The sequence below is a fragment of the Coturnix japonica genome, chromosome 2 (assembly GCF_001577835.2).
Source record: "Coturnix japonica isolate 7356 chromosome 2, Coturnix japonica 2.1, whole genome shotgun sequence".
NCBI lineage: Eukaryota > Metazoa > Chordata > Aves > Galliformes > Phasianidae > Coturnix > Coturnix japonica.
Window position 1 is genome coordinate 18023202 of NC_029517.1, and position 24163 is coordinate 18047364.

The following is a 24163-nucleotide window of genomic DNA, read 5'->3' on the forward strand; positions in this document are numbered from 1 at the left end:
GATCCATCGGACGGGAGAAACATTTCCACAGGCTGCAGTTCACGTAACCCACCACAGGGAGACAGCTGCAATACGTCTCTGAAACAGAGATGGGCAGAAAATGTCAGGCTGAGGAGTTTGTATGGGAACTATTATACACCATTGTGCAGGGATAAGGCTACTACGACTTGCCCTTTTCTAGGTAGTGAGTTTGGCTGCTGTGGACCAAAGCTCAAAACAAGCTTTCACCTGTGGGCTCTTCATGGAGTAACCAGGATCCCAAGAGTGGCTTTGGTGGTTGTTCCACCTGGTCCCATGTGTGAAACTGGGCCGTGACATCCACCTCACGGGACTTGCGAGCACTCACTGAAGCAAGGTGTGCTTTGTGCGCTGCATGAGACAAAGTCCGTGAGTTTGCAGCTGAAATCTGTACTATTCTGCATGAGCACAAAAGGACCAAATGAAGATTCAAAATGCGACTTATTTTTGGCAACTCCTAGTTCTGCATGCATGGCTGCACTCAAGCAAATGTCTGTTTAAGTAATTAATTATATGCAAATGACTTTAGAGATTTCAATAATATTCAGGCTTCTCTTCCTTTCCCTTATAAATTGATTTGCAATTAAAATGTCTGATGTTTACCTGCCATTAGGGCATCAGTGAGCTCTTCTACTTAGCCACATGTCTCTGAATGTGGGGTTCATGCTCCTGGGCACCTCCATTCATGCCAGCTGGCATAAGCAACCCCTGTGTTGTGAGACCTCATCTGGAGTACTGCAAATAGATGTGGAGTCCTCAGTACAGGAAAGATGTGGAACTGCTGGAACTCATCCAGAGGGGGGACACAAAAATGATCCAAGGGATGGAGCACCTCCCATAGGAGGACAGGCTGAGAAAGCTGGGGCTGTGTAGCCTGGAGAAGGCTCTGAGGAGGTGTGAGAGCAGCCTTTTGGTATCTAAACGTTTACAGCAGTTATATATGAGCATAAGCCTGGTGTGCTCCAATCTAATTGCTGTTTACACAGCCACCACACGCTCTCCTTTCTGCTGTGAGAACACTGTGCTTGCACAGACTGCAGGTTTGGAATGACTTTCTGCAGTCTTCCTATCCCCTCGGCAACCAGATTTTATTTTTGTTTATTTCTCTATTTATTTGCAGGATTGAAAGCTCTATTGCATATTTCTCTGGGCTGTGAGTAACCCTGAACACAAAAGAGCCAGGAATAACTCCTTTGCTTTGCTGTCAGGCTTGACACTGTCACTACTTTTATCTTGTTGGTGAGGAAATAAGGGCAACAGAAAGAACTGAACTGGGCAACTGGTGTCAGGGAGAGAAGCAGCGTGTGAAAGGCTCTCGTAACTCAGGTGATCTCCAGCAGCATGTGCCACACACAGGTTCCTGCTGTCTCCAGGCAGAGCCTGCTCCTCCTGCTCAGCAGTGCCACTGCTCAGTGCGCCCCTGTACTTCAGCAGGAATGAGCTCTTAGTGCCCAAAGCTGCTGTGAGCAGGATGGAAGTGCCTCACTCTTATCCTTAAAGGCTGCAGATGCTTGTGTCAGGTAGGTGCTCACAATGAGCTGTTGTACATACCCAGAACTACCACTATCATAAAGGGCATCTCTCAGCTGTAGTTGTATGTAACATAAAAAGCCTTGTATCTGTAACCTCTACATGAGATGCTGGGTTCAGTCTCACTTTTCAGTGAGAGTATCCTGCTCACCAGGCTGTCCCTGACTAACTTCCCCTTTAGCACCTTGGTTACTGCACAACCCCTGGCTGGGTGCTACAGCTGGTGGCATAAAAATGTGCACACCTACGGCCTCCTCCCACCAGACCCTGTGCTGCTTGTTAATCATCATGCCCTGAAACAAAGGGAAGAACTAACTAATAGCGATGAAAAAAGGTGTGTGGGTTTTGTTTGTTTTTTGGTTTTGGTTTTTTTTTTTGTCTGGGTAATCTTTTCATAAAGAAAGATCAGCTCCCACACACCTAAGAAAGCATCAGCACAACACTGAACTTAACCTTTGTGTCTTCACCTTGAAAAAGGAATAAATGCAGTTCATACTTGTAGAACAATTCCAGTCCTCATTTACTCATCCAGCAGATGAGACCTTACTGAATTCTTACAGAAAGATCTACAGAAGTAATGCAGAACAAAAGTTACTTTTGTATCTTGACTACATCAATTTGAAGTGTTTTGCTTTTCTTCTAATACCCTTCATAGAGAACTGAAACCTCTCCCTTTGCTCTAGGAGGCTGTTAGTCCAGATGGGAGTTGCCCCATTTTGCTGCACTGAGGCTGATTTTCAGCAGAAAACACAGATCAGTGAGGATCTCTTCTCTTTTAGATAAGTGTTCAGAAAGAGCTGATGCCACAGCATAGCTTGGGAAAGCTGTTTTCCTTCTTTTCCCTTTAAATATCATCTCCATAACCCACTACTTCAGCTGAAGCCTTCATTTCAGTTCCTGTAGTACAGACAAGCCTTTGGGAACTAATCTTTCCTGGAAAGTGAAGTCAATACATCAAGTCAGCTGTTAATTTTGCAAAGGTGCTGTCTCAGATAAGGGTGTGCATGAGCTACGTGTCTCACTTATCTACCACAGTTTATACAGCTTAGCTCCAAAGTATTTTGAGTACTCTTAGCTCATCAACTGGATTAACTGATATATGAAAGCAAGATTAATTTTTATTAGCTTGAAGTATCATTTTATTCAACTGATAAGAAGTATCAATACATTATGCATCTGCCAGTTATAGTCCACATTTTAATTGGTTCCAAAACCTAAGCATTAAATGGGGAAAAAAGTTTGTCTAGTTAATCTGAAAACAATATTCCACACAATCAGTACTGGAGTTATCAACCGTATAGTAATTCCAGCATTAATTTATGGCTTTGCAGAAAGTCATGAAGTTAAATTAGAACACATCAAGAGCCATTTTCCAAAGATTTATTGAAGTAGCGACAGGTTGCTCATACTGTGCTGGAAAAAGCAGTTTTATTAAATTCAGATACTTAAAAAATAGTATTGCAGCACAAGATATTGCTATTTGTAAACTAGACTCCATTGTAAACTCTAATCCTTCAGGGAGAGTCAGTTTGCAAGATCTAAGACCTATTTCCTAGCATAATAATCTTGCGCTCATGGAAAAACTGGAGAAAGGCACTTGAAAGCTGTTTCTTTCTTTAAGACATGAACTTTTTAAACCCTTGCTGGTAAGAATTTCTCCTGCATTAAGTCTGCATCTTCACTTCAGCTTTACTCCAAGTCATCATGGTGCTGGGAAGTTTCATTAATAACCTGTTGAAAAACAGAGACACTTGCATTAAGCTTAAGATAGCTGTTATAAAGAGTTACAACTGAAACAAACTGTGGCACATGTACACTAAGATATCAGCATTTGCCTACGAGTGAGAAGTTTAAATTGTACCTGCACGTGCTTAACCAGCTCAACTTCAATGTAGGCCAAATACACTATCCCACCTCTAATAAATGCTTCCTCTGCAACAGTTTTCTAATGTGACAGGAGAAATCTTGAGAACCTGTAACTCAACTGAACCTCAAATCTCCTCTAAAGAGAGACTGTTCTCACTCAAGCTGTTCTCAGATCTTTTTTGTGGTCTATTCCACTTAAGTACATTTGCTACATCTGCATGCCCAGCCATGCAGCTTGGACTGCCAGACGCTGCCATGTATTGATTGCACCAATCAGTGGCACAGGGTACGGAAGTGGGCAAAGGAACCAGCTGAGATAGAAATTGAAAAGAAGGGGAAAAAAAAGAAGTTACCACCAACCTGTCCATCTCTAGTTTCCACAGTCTTAATTAGAAGTGTCCTCTTCGAGTGAGTGTCAACCATTGGCTGAGACTCAATGTTGGTTTCTGCAGAAGAAAATGTATTGTTACCAAAGTGTGGATGAAGCGCCTCCTCAACAAACTGACCGACGTCAGTACCTGCTTTCAGAATCCCAGTTTAGTATATGAAGTCCTTCTTCTCTTTGAATGATAATGAATGATAAACTAGCTTTACTTCCTATTTATTTTCTTCCTATTCCTCTTAAAGCAGCTTCAGCAGAAATCCAAATCACTTGTTATGATATTGATACTTCCCTATGTGTACACCCAGGAACAAAGTACCACCTCTCATCCAAAATTAAGTAACTGCAAATACTGTAGTTGTGTGTAAGAAAGACTTTCAAATACAGCTGCATTTATACCAGTTCAAATACTAGAGTAAAAGGAACTATCCATGACCTTTTTGCTAAAGATTAAAAACAGCTGCCTACATAGACCCAAAAGAAACAGCTTACCTCTCAGGTTCAAAGAAGCAAAGGTTGGAATAGGCATGTTAATCCTGAAGGAAAAGAAGAGATGGATCAAGTCAAACAATGGTACAGAATCTCAAACAGTAACTGCTAGAAAGTAGGTGTCTGCATATGATTTTTACCTGCTCTCTTCTCCTTCCAGCAGTTTCCTGTAGGTCGCAATCTCAATATCCAGGGCCATCTTGACATTCAGCAGCTCCTGGTACTCACGCAGCTGGCGAGCCATTTCTTCCTTCATGTTCTGAATCTCATCCTGCAGGCGGCCAATAGTGTCTTGGTAGTTAGCAGCTTCAACAGCAAAATTCTCCTCCATTTCACGCATCTGGCGCTCCAGGGATTCATTCTGGGAGAGAAGAAAGTCAAGTACAATTACAGTTCAGCCACTCCTAATGGCAAGGCCCTTCATTACTTAAATAAGAAAAAGCATGAAGGGAAGTTGAACAACAGTATCCTTTCTGAAAAGGCTCAAACATGCCCCCCTTTTATCATCTCCTTATCCTCCCCTTGTGAAGCCTTGTGAGTGAGGTGTCTGATGAGACACGTTTAACATTATGCTACCAGACAGCAAAGCAAACCCCCACAGTAAGTCAAACACATACAGTACAAGTCAGCACGCAGATAGTACTTAGTGAGGGAGTCTACCGGTGTACTAAACAGTTACCTCCATTTCAAGCCAGCCTTTCAGGCAACTAGATTCAAGAAAGTACAAGATCTGCACTTTTCCACTGCTCCCTTAGGCTTCGTATAGCTCATTCTGTAATGTTTACACCTTGAGAAAGACCAGCTCAGTACAGCAATCTGAGCAGTGCACTACACAGTACATGCAGACAAATGGAGCCCAATGAGTCTTTTTCAGGAAGGATGGGTACACTGCTGCCTTGTACGGGAGATCAGCTGCAGCCACGTCCATCCACTGAACTACAGCACAGTGCTTAAAAAGCTGCATCAGGAAGAACATCATCTACTTACACTTCCTTTAAGGGCATCAACTTCACAGGTGAGAGACTGAATCTGTCTGCGGTATTCATTAGCTTCTTGTTTGGCCTGGCGCAGGGCATCATTGTTCCTATTAGCAGCTTCGGAGAGATCTGCAAACTGTAGAAACACCCAGTTTGGTTAGCATAACTCCTCATTAAAATGGTGTAACAGGCTACTTCTAGACCCAGGATTTGGAAGCAACTGAAGCCATTACAGGGATGTTCTAGCACATGAAATATTTAAACGTGAACATTACACTGAACTTCTCTATTCCTGATTGTTATGTTTCAGATCCTTTCATGCATTTATTCATTCCTTTCCTAAGTATATACTTAAGAACTGCCTCCAGCTCCAAGAATAGGGAAGAACAGGAAACGAGCCCATTAGTTTGATGCTGCACTTAGGGCACAAGTAATTTTTCCAACTGTATTCTTCCCAGATCAATAAGTTTAAAGACTACCCTACTCTGCGGCTGTGCTAGCATTCAGTACAGAAGGAACACTGAGTGCTACAGCAAAACTGTTACCTAAAATTCATTTGAATGCCCGCTACATCTGTATAATCCTACAACACATTTTACTTACTTTGGACTTGTACCACTCTTCAGCTTCCTGAAGATTCTTAGCAGCAACACTTTCATATTGTTGACGAACATCACGCAGGGCAGCAGTAAGATCAGGCTTAGAAACATCCATATCGATTTGGATGTGCTGTTCCTGGAGTTGAGCCTGCAGTTCCCGGATTTCCTTAGAGAGAAGGAGACAGTGTTAATAAACAACACTATACAGAAAATGCATAGGTTAGGACTCGGGGCCAGAGCCAGAGAGTTTAGTTGTTCACTTGACTGACAGTGCCCAGACACAGACCTCATTATTCAGCTTACCTCATCATGAAGCTTCTTCAAGAAGACAATTTCTTCTTGCAGGGACTCAACTTTGCGCTCAAGATCAAGGCGCGCCAGAGAAGCATTGTCAACATCCTGATCAGAGAGAAGAGAACAATTAGTAATCTTATTTTTGCTCCTTCCAGCCCCAGCCTCAGAGATCACTATATGCTGCTTTATCACAACTTTGTGGACTATGCAGCATATGAAGATGTCATCTTTGCTATGTTACTGCTGACACACATCATGGTGGATGAACATTTTGTTCATCTCCTATGGACTCCTCAGTGACACACCAGAGTCCCTTGGCTCCGCAGATCACAACTTGAAGGCACTCTGTTAAATGTAGGGATGTGTGTGTAAGGACCACAGACTACCCCAAGCAGTTTGACAGATGTCCCTGGAGGAAAAGGTATGAGCATAAACACAAATGGAGTCAGTCACTGCTGCCTACACCCTCGCATTAGCTGGCAAATACTCCACCCTTTGCTGGACAGAGATAGTCTTAATCAACAGCAAAAATTCATTTAAGGCACAAGAGATGATATGCCACGAATGTTACATGGAAACAGTGTTAATTTGTTCAAAAAATAACTGAAAATTAACCATGGATCAGTAACTTCTTACATTTTAAAGACACGAGTAAAGCACTTTATAAAGGGAAGACATCCTTTCACATTGGCTGCCCAGTTTTGTTCCTATGGTATTAATATAAGCATCCTGTTTTCACAACTTGCATTACAGCCAGTCTGTATTTTGTCCAGAACATAAACATTACTCATCAGCAGCACTCACTATTACAACACCTCTGAAACAGGAAAAGTTTTCTTTAGACTATCAGGACGCCATCCTTTGGTTTACTCCTATCCCGGGATTAAGTTTTTTGCACCAGAAGAATTCTCCAGCATTCAATATGCAGCAGAAAGCCCCTTTGATGTGTTACGAAAGTTTCTTATCAACTCCAGTTGCACACCACAGTTCATCTTGGCTCTGTTTTCCAGTTCAGAAAAAAAAATGAATTCCTTAACGCATTTGTTCTCCTCCCAAACTCCAAGACCATTCTAGAAGGAAATTACACAACTATGACCTAACATGTTTACATGACTACTGAGAAATCCAAACACTTGCCAGTGGATTTTGCACAAGCCTCAATACTAAAAGGGATTATTTTTTTCCCAGATTCAAAGAGCTACAGAAGTTATAGCAACCTCTAATATGCAGAAAGCATCTTAAACTGGAGGCTTGTTCAGTACGTAATGTGCATTTCACTGTATTTCCGCTAAGTGCATTTACTCTGCACACTTTAGAGCCATGTAGATGAAAAAGGTATTAATAGCCTGAGCAAACAAGGTTTCAGTCACACATATGAGTAATTGGACTGACTACATATTGATTTTATCTGAAGAGAGTCTTTAATGGCTGAACATCCTCATTTATTTCAGGAAAGCCCTTGTTAGCCAGGAGCTGACCTGTGTGCCTTGTCATGGGCTCAGATCTGTTCCCTGCTGTCAGAGCATCTGACAAAGCTGCGGTACATAACTTCCTCATTAATTATGATGCCTCTTTTGTTGCACAAAGCAGTCACCAAATCCCTAGGCTTATTTGATGTAGAACACCCCGCAGTATACGTGGAAAGTAATGTGGCATCTCTTGTTTAGAGGAAAAAATTCAGTAACTCTCAAGCGTACTTTCTCTTCTAAATCTGCACGTTAGAACTACTCTGTTGTGGCAGGGAAAAACTGGGTATACTTTTGTTCAAACCAAACCCAGCAGCATGCACTATTTGTGCCACTGATCAACTCAGACAATGATCTGCAGTTTTTACATGTAAAGCTGAGTGGTTACATGGGCTCAGTGCATGGGCAGAGCAGCTGGAGGCTGAGTGACAGGGCAGGGAAGCAGACAATGAATGTGAGGCACGCACAGCACAGCTCACATAATAGCCCGCAGCCTTTACAAAGCTGTGTTGCTTGGAGGGAGAGGAAGACGTGCCTTGAAGTGCACCAGAGAAGCACGCATGATTGAACTAGCTTTAAGTCAAAGGAGCTTGTGCTTGAACTCTAGTAATTTGAAACAAAAAGGGGAAATGCATCTGCACTGACTTGGCAACTACTTGGATGGGCTCAGCCCTAGTAACACAGCAGCCTGGGTTAAAGGCAATACCTGGAACTGCTATTTCAAGCTTCAGCCCCCACAATGTCAGTGGACACCTCATTCCCAGCCCCTGCCATGTGTCTGCTCCCACACTGCCCCACTAAGACCACCAGGGAAATGCTAAAAACCAAATGACAGCTTCCTACATGGTGACACCTACTATTGCCTATGCAGAGCTCTAAGATGGTCAGCCTGCGCCCAGCTGTCTGGAGATACAGGGCAGCTGCTTCCAGCTCAGAGGAGTGATAGCAGTGTTTTTTCACCCCAGCAGTTTTCAGGAAGTTCTGTTGTTTTGAGAAGGCACATTCCTAAAGTTCTGCTCGTCCAACCAGCCCTCAATCCACGCCAAGAGCTGGTTTTGCACAAATCAAAACTTAAGCTCAGAACTTTCCGCAGGCTTCACAGTTGGTTCTGGCTGTCACATCGGCTTTGGTTCAGCTGTGTGACACCGCAGCTTCCTACAGACCAAACTCCGGTGCACTGTATCTTACATTAACATCTTTGCTTATAAGGGATTGAATTCTACATTCTTAATGCACATCAAGGGGATACAGACAGCTGCTGTGAGCTCATCCCGAGGAACCCATTGTCTGCTTCTGATCAGCAGACACCACTGATAGGAAATACTTCAAATCTGGGACAGTTTCCTGAGTGTGCAAAGTGATGCGGCTCATCCAGAACCGAGTTCAGTATTTTACAGAGTCTCCCCCAGGAACGTGCCCCCACCATTACACATTCGGTAGGAATGCAGCCCACGGCAGCCTCCCCTCCAACACAAAGGGATCCATTATTTCAATCTGCTGCCACCACACCGGCCATAATGCCTGGATCTGCATTCCTCGGTGAATCCCATAGAAACCATTAATACCCTTCAGCCCGGCGCGCAGATGGCTGCGCCTTTTCACAACTATTGGATCAGAAAGCGATTCCACGTCGGAGCGCTTTTGTGGAGCCGGCCAGACCGGGATAAAGTGGGACAATAGCCTCACCCTCCCCTCCGGACTGCGGCACCCCCCTAAAGAAAACAACGGGGAGACCAAGGGGCTGCGCCGAGCGCCTTTTGTGCGGGCAGAGCCAGCCCGCATCGCCAGCCCCCAGCCCCAGCCCCGACCCTCCGCCCCCAGCGCCCCGCGGCGGCCGCGCCCACCTGTCGGAAGGACTGCAGGGTGCTCTCGGCCTCCTCCCGCTGCAGCATCTCCTCCTGCAACCTGCAAGCAGCGACACACGGCCGACGTGAGGGAGGGAGGTGAGGGATGTGAGGGTGGGTGCCCGCCCCGCGCCCAGCCCCGGCCCCGCACTCACTTCTCCCGCAGGCGCATGATGTCGTCGGCCAGGTTGTCGCGCTCCACCTCGACTCGGGCCTTGTCGTTGGTCAGCTGGTCCACCTGCCGCCGCAGCTCCCGCATCTCCTCCTCGTACAGGTCGCCCAGACGGGACGTGCCTTTGCCCTTGAGCTGCTCCAGCTCGGCCAGCAGGATCTTGTTCTGCTGCTCCAGGAAACGCACCTTCTCGATGTAGCTGGCGAAGCGGTCGTTGAGCTCCTGCAGCTCCACCTTCTCGTTGGTTCGGGTCTCCCTGAACTCCGAGTTGATGGCGTCGGCCAGGGTGAAATCCACGGCGTCGTGCATCCTCATGGGCGGCATGCTGCTCCGCAGCCGCACCGACGTCGCCTTGGTGGCGTACACGCCGCCGGGCGAGGCGGACACGTAGCGGGCGCTGCTGGGCCGGAGGGCGCTGCCCAGGGAATAGCGGGTGGTGGACGTGATGTAACGGGTGCCGCTGCTGGGCCGGCTGCCCCCGCCGAACATGCGGCGGTACGAGGAGTTCTTGCTGCTGGTGAAGCTCATGGCGGCAAGGAACGGAGCGGCTTTGTAATCCGGGAGCGGAGCGGGGCTCGGAGCGCGGCGGGCGAAGAAGGGCGGTGGCCCCAACTCGGGGCCCCTCTTATGGGGCGCCGCCGCCCCGCCCCGCCCCGTCCGTCTCCAATGGCCGCGTCCGAGCGGGGAGGGGCTGGGGGGGAAGGGGTCCGTGGTTACAGCTCGGGGACAAAGGCGGCGGGACACGGGGCGGTTGCCGAGGTTCCTTGGGGCCCTACGCCCCTCCGACAGCGCAGTGATTCCGAGGGCAGGACGGGCTGCGGTGCTCCGACAGCGCTCCCAGCACGGGCCGAGCGCTTAAAAATGCGTCTGTGCAACTTTGTGCGAGCCCCGTCCCTTTCTCCGTATCTTGCTGAAAGTCTCCGGGATCGGGGGAGCGATGCTCGCTATTCACTAAGGGCTCCCAGACATCCAAAGCGGGCAGACAGAAACACGAACCGTCGATAGGTTTGGGGTTAGCTGCTTCCGACGGCACCCGCAGCCTCCCGTCCCGTGCTCAGGGCTCAGCGGCTCCCGGGGGCCCGCCCTCATTGATGCCGGCGGAGCTGCGCCCATTGCGGACGGGCGCTGCCGCACTGCCACGGCTGCAGCAGGGACACCGCTCTGCCTTCGGGCGCTGGGCTCCTGGTCACTTGGAGCGGTTTAACCAAGGGTCTGTTTGCTTTTAGTTTCTGTAGGCACACGGTCATTGTTTCAATAAAGAGCTCTTACAAAAAGCTCGTTAGAAGTGATCCCCAAAGAGCCTCAAAGGCAGGACATGCCTCATGCTTCTACTGCAACTGCACTATCGCAGTCGGGCTGCCAAGTGAGACAGGAGAACCAATAGTGTTGGCGTAAGATTGGATGGGAAAAACCGGAGCAGCAGTAAAAGAATTCCCCAAGACCATTTTAAGCGTGAGTGCGGAGTGGTGTAAGGGAGGTGGTGAGATCCCTGTCCTTTAGGGAACGTAAAGCTGGGCTGCCCAAAGCCCGAGGCACGTTCTCCTAGGGAACTATCCCACACTGATGCATCTGATTGGTGACACCATTCTCCTCCTTGCTCTAAAAGTGACTGACACAATGCAAAGCTATCTGCACTTATGGGGTGTAATGCTACCACTGGATTTAGTTTTTCTAACTTGCAGCCCTGCAGAAGCAATGTCTATGTTGGGAGTTCTGATAAACCTAAACATGAGCAGCGGGCAGGGAGTGAAGTGATGTCTGTACCCCAGCTCACAGTAGGGTTGGCTATTGCCCTTCAGGTGTTGTACCTTATGGGAAGAATCAGAGCCCTAATATTTAATTAAAGTTGTAGTGGGAGATTTTTGGTTGGCTGCTCAGTGCCTGTGTTCCTTTCTGTGCTGTAGTTTGGTTCTGATGGCGATAAGAAGTAAAGGAACACAGGCAAAAAGCTCAGAGGGAGGCAGCAAGCGGCTCCCAAGGGAAGATGCTGCACTCAGCTCACCGGGAGCTGTCACAGATTGCTGGGCTGCTAAGGTGCACTTGGCTCCATCTGCTTCTCTTAATGACCCACAGCTTGTTTATGCTCCACAAAACCCTTATGGCAACTGCCATCCTTCACTCCGACAGTGCTCTGCCCCTGAAATTCAGGGAGGTGTTTGTTCTGGTAAAGAAACAGGACCTCTTTCCCTCTTGTTTTGGATATAATTTTCATATGTTTGTGTCACTGGTGCCATATGTGCTCTTGGCCATCTGCCTCATTGCTGTTTCTCTGTGAAATTTCCCTAACAATACAAAGATAGTCAGTTATAAGGACTGCAATAAACCCCTCTGTACCTTCTGCTGGTGGGCTCTTACACAGGTGTGGAAATGAAGTTTCTTATACACCTGCAATGAATGTAGCCCATATTTGCATCTCAAGCCCAAAGGGGAATGTGAATTGGCCTCTGTGAAAGATCTCTGCAGTTCTTGTCAGGAAAGTCTGAATCTCTGCAGATTCCCATAGCTGCAGGAATCACAGAGAGCTGAGGAGGGAGGGCAGAGGGGAGCTGATGGCTGCAGCCAAGAGGATACAGATATACTGCTATGTACTGAAAATCTGCTACACTAAGAATGAAAATATCCCTGTAATAGTCTGGAAAGACTTTTAGTGAGGGTTCTGCTTTGAAGTGTGAAATGATTATTTTTTTCCCCCCTGAAAGTATATAATGACCCATAAGCCTAAGACATCCAGCCAAAACATCCTGCCATGCAAATGCAGTTCCCTTTGTTGTCGGTTTGATAAAGCAACCCAGAGTCCTTTAGGGAGCAAGGACTGGAAGGCATCGGCCTACAGAGGCTTTCCTTCACACTTCCCCCAGGTCCATGAATATTGAACGCTCTCTGTGCAAGAGGGACTTTTTCAACAGGAGAATATGAAAGAGGGTTAATGTCCTGCAGCAGCTGAATAGGGAATCTCCATAATATTCAGACACACAAGTGCTGGGGCTGCTGCTTGACTGAACGCCTTAACTTCTGTTGAAAAGAGCACTTCCTCCTTCAGTTGTCGTTTGAGAAGTCTCGGGCTTCTCTGGTTTTGAAAGCAGAAAGGCCCCAGGTTCTCGTTTCCGAATAAATAGTTATAAATTCTGTTGTAACCGTTCTGCTGGGGCAGTCCTTCCCTCTGGCTGGGTGCTGGGTGTAGCTGAGCCCAGAGGAAAGACGGTGTTCCCCGCAGCCTGGTGCAGCTCTGTACATTGTGCTGAGAGCACCTCAGGAAAAGCTGCTTCTTCTGATCCCCAAGAACCTTGAGAGAAGCTGCTGTGGGTTTGTGAACCCCCAGATTTACTAACACCTAAGTGTGTGTCCAGGCCTGTAAGCCCCCTTTTCTGAATAACTCGAATTTATGATCTCAGGAATTGAATTGAAAATTCTCTTATGAAAGTTATTTTTCAAATTGCATTGTCTATGGTAGTTGTCATTGTTACAAAATACAGCAAATGTCTATGAGTATCCACTGATTTTTACAAGGAAATGAGTACATTACATACTCAAGACTAACCACGTCTTTCTGCAGTACTGTATTTTAATGTCAGATGAACGATATGAAACCGGTGGGTCTTTCATCACTGGGGAAGTGTTCTGATTATGACTTGTGCCGCCCAGTTGCATGCTATTATTACTGTTGCACACAAAGTTCCCCTCTATTACGGTTTCTGGTTGGCAGAGCAGGGTATTTTCTGTCCCCTTTTGTATCTCTTTTACTGAAACAGGCAATCATTTCCAAAGCCAGAACACCTCTGCCCAAGTCGTGGGGTTGTCTCCAACAGTATGCAACATTCTAGCAGCACAGAGCAGAGAACTGGAAGTTTTTCAGTTCTTTCATAGGTATAACAATAAATGTAATCCTTCCCTTAAAGAAAAGAAACCAACTGGAATGCTCTGACTCACTGCATTTAATGGCAGTAGCACTAACTGATGACTCTCAGCAGTATCTTTAGCAGTGACTGGGACATAAAGAACAAGATTTTCCAAGCTGACAAAAGGCATGACATACTCTGAGGCTCACTGCTCAACCTTAAACTCTAAGCAGAACTAAATGCCAGAACATGCCAAGTGCTTCAGTCTTGATTTGGGTCTCCAAAATAAAATGTAGTTTGAAATTTCAGCTATTTGTTTTTCTTGTTTTATGAAGCTTGCATTTTGCTGAAGTCAAAATGGGCAGAATTCTCAGAGGACAGAAGAACAAGAGAGGTGCATGAGGATTTTAAGTGTAAATGAGAGTAGTTACACTGTTATTTCGATCCAGTTAATTTTTATTGACATGAAAGTCCTTTTTACTCAGAGAAACTGGATTTTTAGGAGACATTTATTGCAGTAGGAATAAGAAAATAGGTATTTGGGTAGCCATGTATATGCACGTACATAAGAAAACAAAGCACACAACTGAGAAATTATGGCAATGGAAAGGGCAACAGAAATCGTAGACTGAGGAAGACATCAGAATAAATGAACATGGTATAATCAGGGCCCATTTCTTCCTATTTTTGTGAGGGGGGAAAAAGGCACCAAATTCAGTAGCAGAAGGATGTCAATTCTGAAATCTCATTGCTGAGTGGAAAAATAAGAAATATGGTACTGAAATCTGCACCGTGGTTTAATTATTGTATAGCAAGATGCAGAAAGTAGGAATGAGAGAATATGTAGGACGTGTTGAAAACTCATCTAACAATTACAAGAGCACATGAAAGAAAGCCTTGAGAAGAAAATGAATTTCACTTTATGTTTCTACAGCTTGGAGAGACAGTAAGACATTCAGGGGAAAATACAGGGAAGACAGAGAATAGTTTTTGTTACTCTTTCTTCCTCACTCGTTCCTGAGACTGACACAAAACCAGAGGAGCTACGGATTGCTGACAGGAACAGCAAAGTCTTGCTGAAAGTCTGATCTCTCAGTCCCTGCCACCTAGTGCTTTATTAAAGGTCTTGTGGCCTCAAATTCTTCGATTTGATAGAGTTAGCATCTGCTAATTGTTCTCCTATAGCGCACAGCTTGCCTGGCTCATCACAAATTAATTGATAAAGGAAGGGGGAGAAATTCTTTCTGCACCGTTCACATCACATCCAATACCTATATTGGAACTTGTTCATTGTAGCGGAAATGCTAAGTCAGGGATTGAACCAGTGATTGAGCACCTGGTGGGAAGGCAGGGCCGGCCCAGGGCAGCTCAGATACATACATCTGGTCCTGGCTCCACCTGTTCCCAGACCTCATTTAAGAGTTGGCAGTGGGCACATTAATATCTTGCTGGAGGTCCCTGCTTACTTTAAGGCCTTACAAGGGTAAGTAGATTTTTTTCTTTGTTTTTGTGGCTGTTGTATTTGAGCAGATCTTTTCTTGCTACAGCTTAGGACTTTATGATCTTTCTATCACTGCTGTGCTTTTCATCATATTGTAGCATTATATTAATGTATGTTTAATTATACTTGATTATCACAAATGGAATAAAGGACTAGAGTAAATATATGAAGATGATTTTTCTAGAGTATCTTATTTTCCATCAGTATCAATGCGGACAATTTCAGTGTACATCTTAATGAGCGTATAGCTATTCCTTTTTACAAGAAACTACTCAAGGATTGTGATGGGCACTTCAGAAAGCCTTCTTAATTTTAACTTCCATAGAATATTTGCATAATGCTGTGCAATGTGTGGAATTTCTTTCTGCCCTTTGCCCTATTGCTGACTTTACTGTCTTCACCTTACTATCATGGTGCACAGCTGTTACCTTTGTGGTCAGCTGTTAGCACAGGTAGAAGTCAACAGCATGAATGAACGTTCATTTGTCACATTGGAATAGAAAGCCATATCTTGTCTGTCTTAAATGTTGAGACTGTAAACCTTTTCAGAGATGAATCATCCATCCATTTTCTTTTTTGGAGAAGGCTGAAAGAAGTGATTCTAGAATATGATTAACGAACCCTGCTGCTTTTTTGCTACTTTTTGGCCAAGCTTTTTCAAAAGAAACTGCTTAGAGAACTCCTAGCCATAAAAAAAAAAAAAGAAACACAAAAAAAATCCCAATTAAATTTGGCATTGATTTCACTCTTCTGTCTCTCCCAGGTCCATCACTTACAAAAAGCATAAATAGCATAATGTTTTCTTGCCATGATATACCAGGAAATGATGTTTTTTTTTCTGAGGAAGGGGCAGGACACAGCAATGGAATTATTAATTACATGCAGCAATTGTTCAGATCTTCCCTTGAGATGCCCAGAACAAGCAGAACATTACTAGCTGAGGGCCAAGTTTTTACTGGATTCCTCAGTCCGAGTTCTTGTGCCAAATCCTTGGTTCCAATGTGTCTCATAAACTGACTGTACATTGTGTTAGCCACTCTGGGATTAGTTAGCTTTTACAAAAGGGAAGAGGACGTGGCTCACACACCCCAAAATGAAGGAGATCAAGTTTCTAAGAAGAGTTGCTTTTACATGCCAGTTCCATGTCTAATATTCAAATACCATTATACTCCAGCTGGCTGGGGTTGAGGATGGAAGATGGTCCAAATTTAAGTAGATGGTATGCAAAAAAATATTGTGGGCTATAGGGCTGGAGTAGAAAATTTGTTTAACATGTACATAAGATGTGCATAGCTGGAGAAAGAAGAGATAAAGTATCTAGAAGAGTGGAGAAATCCACTGGGGGGGGGGGGGGGGGGGGGAAGGGGGGAGGAAGAGTGTAGAGGTGTCCTGCTTTCTGTTACAAATACAGACTCAGTGTCAATCTTTTTCTATAATTTGTCTCATGCATGTGGTTATCATTGAGTTATTTTGCCTGTATAGGGTGGTCTGACAGTTATTTTGCCTTGTGGATGTTTTGTGTTGACTCTTAAATTTTGTGTTTGTGGCTGCTCATTTGACATGGAATTGACATTTCCCATAAGGTCCTGGGTATGGAGGTTACCAAGCCTAAAACCAAAGTCTAAAGCACACCATGACAAGAGAACTCTGCATAACAAAGGAGCCTTCTAGACAACGACACAACATATAGGTAAGGTGGCAGGCCCTTCCAAACGCTGTAGAATGGATTACTCAAAATACGGTAATAATGCCAGTGGCCATATTCCAACAGTAATCAACTTCAGTGATGCCAAGAGAAATCTTGAGATTTATCCTTAAAATGAATTCTCTCACTAACACTCTTGTACTGTAATATACATGATGCTTGGACTGGTACTGACAATGGGGTTTATGCACAGTATAGATTAATTACCATCTTGAGGTTTAAATCCATTACTTTTCTAACTTTTCAACAACTTTGTACTAACCATAGGAGACGAGCGCTATATGTGACTTGGCACTGTTAATGCAATGAAGTCATCCTCAGAAACTTCAGCTGCTGTGCAGGGTCCCTGACAGACAATTCCAACAATATCCCATTGTATTTCTCTTATGAATTATGTGAAACATGTTTGCTGGAGTCTTAAATCAGCCCAGCTCCCTGCAGTTGAAAATTGACTTCTAGTCCATATTGGATGCGTTGTTGTTCAACAAGACTTCTCTTTGTCAAAAAGAACTAATTTAGACTTGACACATATAGGTTAGGCTTATTTGTCCCCACACTGTCTAAGCAAAATTAACATTTTAAACTCACAACACTTTATCTAAAAAAGGTGTGTGTTTGTTTTCTCCCTAAACTTTAGGATACCCAAAACTTTTTCTTCTTAGTTGAGGCACTGGAAAAAGGGATACAAAAAGCCCAGCAGCCATAAGTGATACTTCTATAACTAAGTTGGAATCACTTTTCAATTTATCCTTGGTTTCAGTTAACCTTTATAGATTCTCTCAATTTCTTCAAATGTGTTCTTTTCTACGGGCTATTTTCTAAGAGAGGATTTGTGTTAGGTGATGGTGTGCTTCACAGACATTTCTAGACACAGATATAGTGAGAAAATATTTCCACTGTAATCATTTCTGTAATTACTTTTAAATAACTTTGAAGTAACTCACTTGCAAAGTGCCAGTAATGTAACAAGGGTGGAAGACACCTCAGTGCTGCTGAGGCACCAAGTGGTCAGCTTCTTGGGCAGGTTTTGGAGTCAGCCCTCAGCGAGTGCGTTTGTGGTTTTATGCTGTTCAAAAGCAGACAGCTTTTCATTTCATTTACCTACAAAGACTTTGTCCTGTGAAGATGCATTAAGCTGCTTATCTTGCTTAACATAGACCTGTTGGAGTTTGTCCAGAGGAGGGCCACAAAAATGGTTTGAAGGATGGAATGTCCTCCCTCTCTTCTCTTGTAAGTTTTCCTTTGAGAAAACAGTGGGCATACTGCTGCCGTCTCCTCCTGCCCCACATGCATCCCCCTTACCAATGCTTGTTGTCGTGCCTGCTGTCACCAACTTCTGTAACCCCATGGGTCTGGTAGAGCTCAGAGTCTGTTTTGTTCAGTCCAGCAAAGATTTTTCAGTATATATGTTTATATTGCTTACTGGCCTTTTTTTATCCTTTATTTTTGGTAGAGTGCTGGAATGTGTAAGTACAACAAGAAAGTCAACAATGCTGTGTTGACATAATGTGCCTCATCCAGCCGAGGTTACCACTGCAGGCCAACCATAACAAACAGGCTGGATTTACTTGTATTTATTTCACCAGAAAAGAGAAGAATTCACTGGAGCAGCAATATTGTTTTGTTTATTTTTTTTAATCTATTCTTATAGAGTATGTGCATATCTCCAAAGCCTGAAAATAAAATCTTGAAGTGTAGCCAATAACCTATTTGAGAATAAAAACGTTAAAAATATTTGTTTTTCTCTTCTAAAGAATTTCAGTTATGTAATTTTTCCCTGTATATGGAGTTTTCAGAAGTGGGTTGAGAGAGTCTAACAAATTCCCTTCAGTGTGGGGTTTCATTTCTAGTCTTGCAGATGTGTGGGATTGCAGATGCAAACTGTGGGTTTCACTGCCGTACTGGCACAGCCCAGCAGGGTTCCACCATGTTGGTAGCTGAAACAACTTTACTGAGCATCACTTCATCAGAAACCAGGTCTGATAAAGTCCCTCCTGAAATATTACATCCAGACAGCTCAATTTCAACTAATTACGAAAGGTTTCCAGTATGAGTAACATATTGGGCCAATGGTTATGGAAATAGTCATTTATGCTAGACATTCTCCGTGATTTTTTTTTTTTTTTCAATTCAGTGATTGCATTGCAAGGGTATGTCATGCCTCACATTCCTTCCTAGCCACAGTGATTTCTGACCCAGAACATGAGCCTCTCCTATAGACAGCTGAGATGCCTGTATACTTTTCCTGACCCTCATTTAAATATTTAGTAGGTTATATGAGACACTGGGACATGTGAAGCCTTATTTGTTCAGCCATAAACAATATTTGCTTCAACTACAGCTTTGGGTGATGACTGTAAATGCAGTTTTAAACATCTACTGTGTCAGCAGAATGATTTATTTTTCGTATATTCTCCTCATTTTTGCTCATAGAGAAAAGCTCTCAAGTGCTTTGTAGTATGTATCCACCTTGTCTCACATTCAGAGGAAACCAAGTAACTTATACAGCTCCAGCGTTTTGGCATCAGTAGAGCCCTGTGACATGCACTGCGGAGTGGCGGCCTTCTGCCCCCAGACGGGTGTGCACAGCCACCTCACTGGCCTGTTAGTCACTGCTCCCTGCAGATGGGATGGGGTGGGTGGGAGAGGGGGGAAGGGAGGGGCTGCAGAAGCGGAGCTGACTCTAACTGTAGGTCTGAGATGCCACAGTTCCTAACTTTGTTTCAGTTGCCAGTCCAGTGAAATACAGAATCTCAAGGTGATGTTTTTAATGTTTTCATGATGGTGTTTTGCACCATTGGTAACTGTAACATTTTTAACAATTCTAAAGCGTTTTAAGAGGAGAAAATAGTGCAGTGGTTTTGCTTGCATGTTCCTCTTACCACATACATCTGTTTCACTGGATGTGTTTACTAGTTACCAGGACAACAGTTTCAGATCTGACATGATTACCTGTATCATAACAACCATCAGAGATGTGGGCAAACTTCAGGAACTTCTAATCTGAGCAAACACTGTTGGGAAGCAGGAGCTTTCACAAGCTGTCTCAGTGAAAATGCTGATATCGTGCTGTTGTCACTGGCTTTAAAAGAATTTATTTAAATGATCAGTTTAATTAATGGGTTTGCAGTAAAATATACATTCAAGTAAGAAAATAAATGTTTGATCATTGTACTATCATAGTTCTACAGATGTGCTCATTTAAAATAAACACTTTTTTCTAAAAGCCTATTGGTTCTTATTCAAAGCCAGCATGTTGTTGAGGTATAACTGATATATGAAATAGACCCCATGCATGTGCTAAAGAAGGCTAAGACACACAGCTGCAGGATCTGAAATTCCTCATCAGGAAGCCAAAATCAAAAGGGTCATAGGACAAACAACTTCTTCCTTTGAAGTCTTAAAGAATTTAAAGCACTTTTACTGAGTGTAAAATAGGCCCAGAGGTGGACGTTGGCCTTGACTATTATGAATCTCTTCTAGTCAAATTGAATTTTGACTGAGGTTTGTGGGACTCCTCTCCATCCTATATGCATGAAGTACAGGAGGAGCTGCCACAACATCCAAATTTCGGTCGTCAGGCAGATACAGTTGGGATGTTCTGCAGTGATGTGGCTGTTGCCAGGCCACAAGACTGAGTGAGCAACAATTTAGCTTTCTCTGTAGCGGTGTGTTACCAAGTTCAACTTGTGTTGCCAAGTTTTCCTAAGATAACAGCAATCACTTTGGAAGGGCACACTTGCTCTGTGGAGTCACTCTTCTTGTTATGAGAGAAGCAAGGTATGAATGACTGCTGATCTTGGTACTTCTCAGCCATTGCTCCAATCTCTGGAATAGATAACATACCTTAAATTCTATTATGCAATGTCTGGTCAAAAGATGATTATTATTATGCTGGCTTCATATTTATAAAGAGAAGAACACTAATTGTTTCCAGATTGTTTTGAATATTGTCGTTTTCATAGTTATCAATTAATAAGGAGAACCAAGCCAGGACAGAGAGTTCTACAGCTGATTACTGGAAGTTGTTTAAAAATGAGCACAAGGGAAATGTTGGTGTTTTCCATTCCTGACTGCCTACTGCTCCTTACAATGTTTAGCTTTGCTATGGTGGATATAGACTGTATATCAATTGTTGCACTAGTGATACAAGGAGATAAAAATCATTCACCAGCTTTGCTAATTTCACTAGTCTAAAAGCTGTGTTTTTCTTTACCTTCACCTCCTATCTATATCTTGAAAGGCTTCTACTGAAGTATCTTAACAGACACCAACCTTGTTGTTCATCACAGCCATCTTGACCCTGAATCCTCACCTTCAGAGTCTTCTTCACCATCTTTGTCCGATGGCTGCTTTCTCCAGCAGCATACGCCCCCCTTTGTTATGCCGTGTGATTCAGCCACCTTTCTCAGTTCTCCATCCACTGTTTGTGCAAACTACCTGTCTCACCACTTCCTGCAGCATGTACTGCTCTCCTCTTTGGTATCTCAGCTGCTGCACTTCCTTTCAGACATAGTCAAAGTAGGCCTTGTGATTGTGATCAACTTAAGAAGTAACTCAAGATACATGTCCAGATTTTTAATCGATTTGTTTCAGGTTTCATCCTCTCTTTAGACTCTAAATCTGTGAAGTGAGGCATAGGCAAGTATCTTTGCTTGTGGGAGGAAGGTAATCCACATTTTACCCTGCGGGATATTTACTCTTTGCAGTTTGTGTATACATGTAAATGAATCTGTTGTTACGAGCCGGCTGCTTGTGAGAGGCAACAATGTTTTTGAGTCATTTCATTAATCTAGGGAAAGCGATTTCACAACGTTAAGACAAATTAGAACAGTTTCACCAGCTATTTCCTTCCTTCCTATTCCACCAGCAGCGCAGGCTTTGAAACAGCTTTTCAGAACATCCCCGCACTCTAACATCACTCCTGCAAATAAAAAGGAGATTCGCTGAAGCCTGAAGCCTCACGTAGGTGAGGGGACGGGCTGTGCCAGGAGGTGGCTTCGTCCGCAGGGCCTAACCCCTGTGCGGGGTTAATGAACAAGAAGCAGAGACACAGTGAATCGCTCCTCCGAGGCTGAGGCGAGCGGGGGTTGGCACGGAGCCGCCGGGCGATGAGGAAGGAAGAGGGCGGGCAGGGAGGGAACGAAATAGCGGCGGAACGGATGTGTGGTGCTTGGGGAGGAGGTCGGGAGGGCTGTGCACTGCGCTGAAGCATGGCGGCGCTGCGGGTGCTGGAGCTGTACAGCGGCATCGGGGGGATGCACCAGGCCCTGAAAGGTACCCGGCAGCCCGGCCGTGCGGCCTCTCGCCTCGATCTTCGCCGCCTCCCTCCCCCCCTTCTTTGGACGCCATCTTCTCGCCTCGCTCCCGGCCCCCGGGGGGCTGTGAGGAACGCCATCTTCTCGAGGGGGCTAAGATGGCCCCAAGCCTCGGCCCCTTTCCCACTCTGCGTGTCCCCCCACTGTCATGGACGGACGGCATCCCATAGCTTGGAGGCACGTCCTCCCCCATCTTAGAGGCTGGAATGGGGCAGTGAGGCTCGTGTTGAAGGGGAGGGGGCTGTGCCCATGGAGCAGACACGGGGGTGAGTTGTAAGGGAGATTGGTCAGGGTTCTGGTGAAGTGCTTGTGTTAGTGGTCCAGAGCTGTAAGCTGGGCCCCAAAGCGTCGTGGCCTGCTGGGTATCACCATGCACCCAGGAACAAACCAGGACAGGGGTCAGGGATCTGTGGTCCTGCCCCCATCCAAGAGAGCAGTGATACTGTGCATTAATATGTGCTGTGTCTTCTGCTGGCTCACTCAAACTGCATATGGGCAGGCAGGGAGATACTCAGTCAAATTAGCCTGGGTGTCCCATAGGTGTGCAGGTAGATCACGTGTTCTCATGAACATAGTATCATAGTATCATAGTATCACAGTCTCGTGTGGGTTGGAAGGGACCTTAGAGATCATCGAGTCCAACCCCCCGGGATTCGAGCCTCCTGTGTAGCAGAGCGGCACTTCGACCACTTGCGCCATAGTTGGTGAATAGCTGACACGTGCTTTGTTGTTAATCTGGCCATGTGGGGTTGGTTTGACATCTTCTAAATATGAAAATAAAATGTAGAATTTGGGTTGATATAGTGAGTTAGATTAGATTGTGTGCCCAGGTGTTTCTGAGCTGGTATAGGGAAACCTGAAGCTGGTTTTAGTGGATTATTGAAACTATGGCCTAGGTAACCTTCACCAAGTCTAGTAGACCATCTGTGGATTGGCTTCCCCTGATAAAAAGTTGAGCCAGGGCTATTGATGTGGGCTTTATTGCTGTTCTAAGTATGGATTTACTTGCAAATCTACAGCATTTCCAAAAATAACTGTAATGATTTTAATTGCTCCTACGGTCCTTCAAATACTCATACCCTTCTGTTACGTTGTACAGCAGAGATCATTTTCATGCAAACATCAAGTGAAAACTCACCTTGTGTTGTTCTCCCAGTGAGCTGTGAAATGTTTGTGGTGGAATCCACTTCACATCATGCAGTCATGGACTCACAATTATTGGTGCGACATTTTCCAACTGAATAATTTCTGCGTGAATGCTTATGTCTGTCTATATGTGTATATTTATATATACGTACATATACATCTGATGTCTTGGGCCAATAAGGGCTCATAATAGAACAGGAGGCATTATTTTCGGAGCACTCATATAATCTGTAAAAATACACAGCATACCAAAATAGGTACCTCTGTTGTTACCATAAATAATCCTCGCCACTTGGTATAGTAATGCATTTTCAGGCTTATCCTTGGAATACTAAAAGCAAAGTATTTCTCTTTTTCAACCTTACATGATTACCAGAATACTGTATTCTTACACCTTGAAGATACGCTGCCTGAACCATGTCAAAGGGGCAAAGGCTTGGAAACATATATAACTTACATTCTGTGTAGCTTGGGATCTGAAGGAATTAACCAGTAAGATGAAAGTCTTGCAGTTCAAGTCTAGTTAAAACTGATAGGCATCTGAATAAAAAAGGGTTCTATATACTTTGCACTGAATGTTATGTTTGATAGCAGGCCATTGTATAAAACTGGTTTTGATGAAATGAATTGCATTTGGCAATACTGATACAGTCAGGAGGTTTGATCTGTTCTGCTGTCTTTTCTTTTTAAGCCTTTTAGACATCTGGATTCAGTTTTCTTAGTTTATGGAGGAAGAAAGGAAAGTCAAGGGGGATTTAAGTGTTTGCTTTTATGTGGAAATCAAGCAGAGAAAAGTGAATGTTCCTTTGAAAGCGCTCTCTGTATGATAATAATAGGATTTCTTATATGTTTTAGGCTTATACATGTACATGGAGCCATGCTGCTCTGAAGAGGTCTACTGCATTTTTTTGGATGTCCTTCTGTCCTTCTGGTTTAAATATGAAGCTTGAAAGCAAGCCCTTCATTTTGCCAGTGCTTTTTAAAGCCTGATACATGAGAGACGAATGCGATGTGTAATGC

General features: G+C 44.4%; 2 protein-coding genes across 7 annotated transcripts in view; one reads left to right on the forward strand and one right to left on the reverse strand.

The window, feature by feature from the left end:
- Positions 1–2659: 2659 nt before the first annotated feature.
- VIM (vimentin) lies at positions 2660–10247 on the reverse strand. The gene is made up of 9 exons (XM_015853433.2): positions 9621–10247; positions 9466–9526; positions 6165–6260; positions 5866–6027; positions 5273–5398; positions 4426–4646; positions 4289–4332; positions 3775–3860; positions 2660–3279 (listed from the first exon to the last, which is right to left on the reverse strand). The coding sequence occupies exons 1-9, from the start codon at positions 10163–10165 to the stop codon at positions 3238–3240; spliced, it is 1383 nt and encodes a 460-aa protein (XP_015708919.1). The 5' UTR covers positions 10166–10247; the 3' UTR covers positions 2660–3237.
- TRDMT1 (tRNA aspartic acid methyltransferase 1) overlaps positions 9544–24163 on the forward strand; it is a 38429-nt gene continuing 23809 nt past the window's right edge. The window contains exon 1 of one of the 6 annotated variants that reach the window (XM_032443082.1): positions 9544–9564. Coding sequence is in view for 3 of the 6 variants with exons in the window: in XM_032443080.1 (XP_032298971.1) it covers positions 22146–22263 (118 nt within the window). In the remaining 3 variants the exon portion in view is untranslated. Of the gene's footprint in view, positions 9565–16442; positions 16665–21533; positions 21649–21824; positions 22264–24163 lie in introns of those variants that run through there. The other 5 variants (XM_032443081.1, XM_015853430.2, XM_015853428.1 and 2 more) reach the window with 5 other exon arrangements.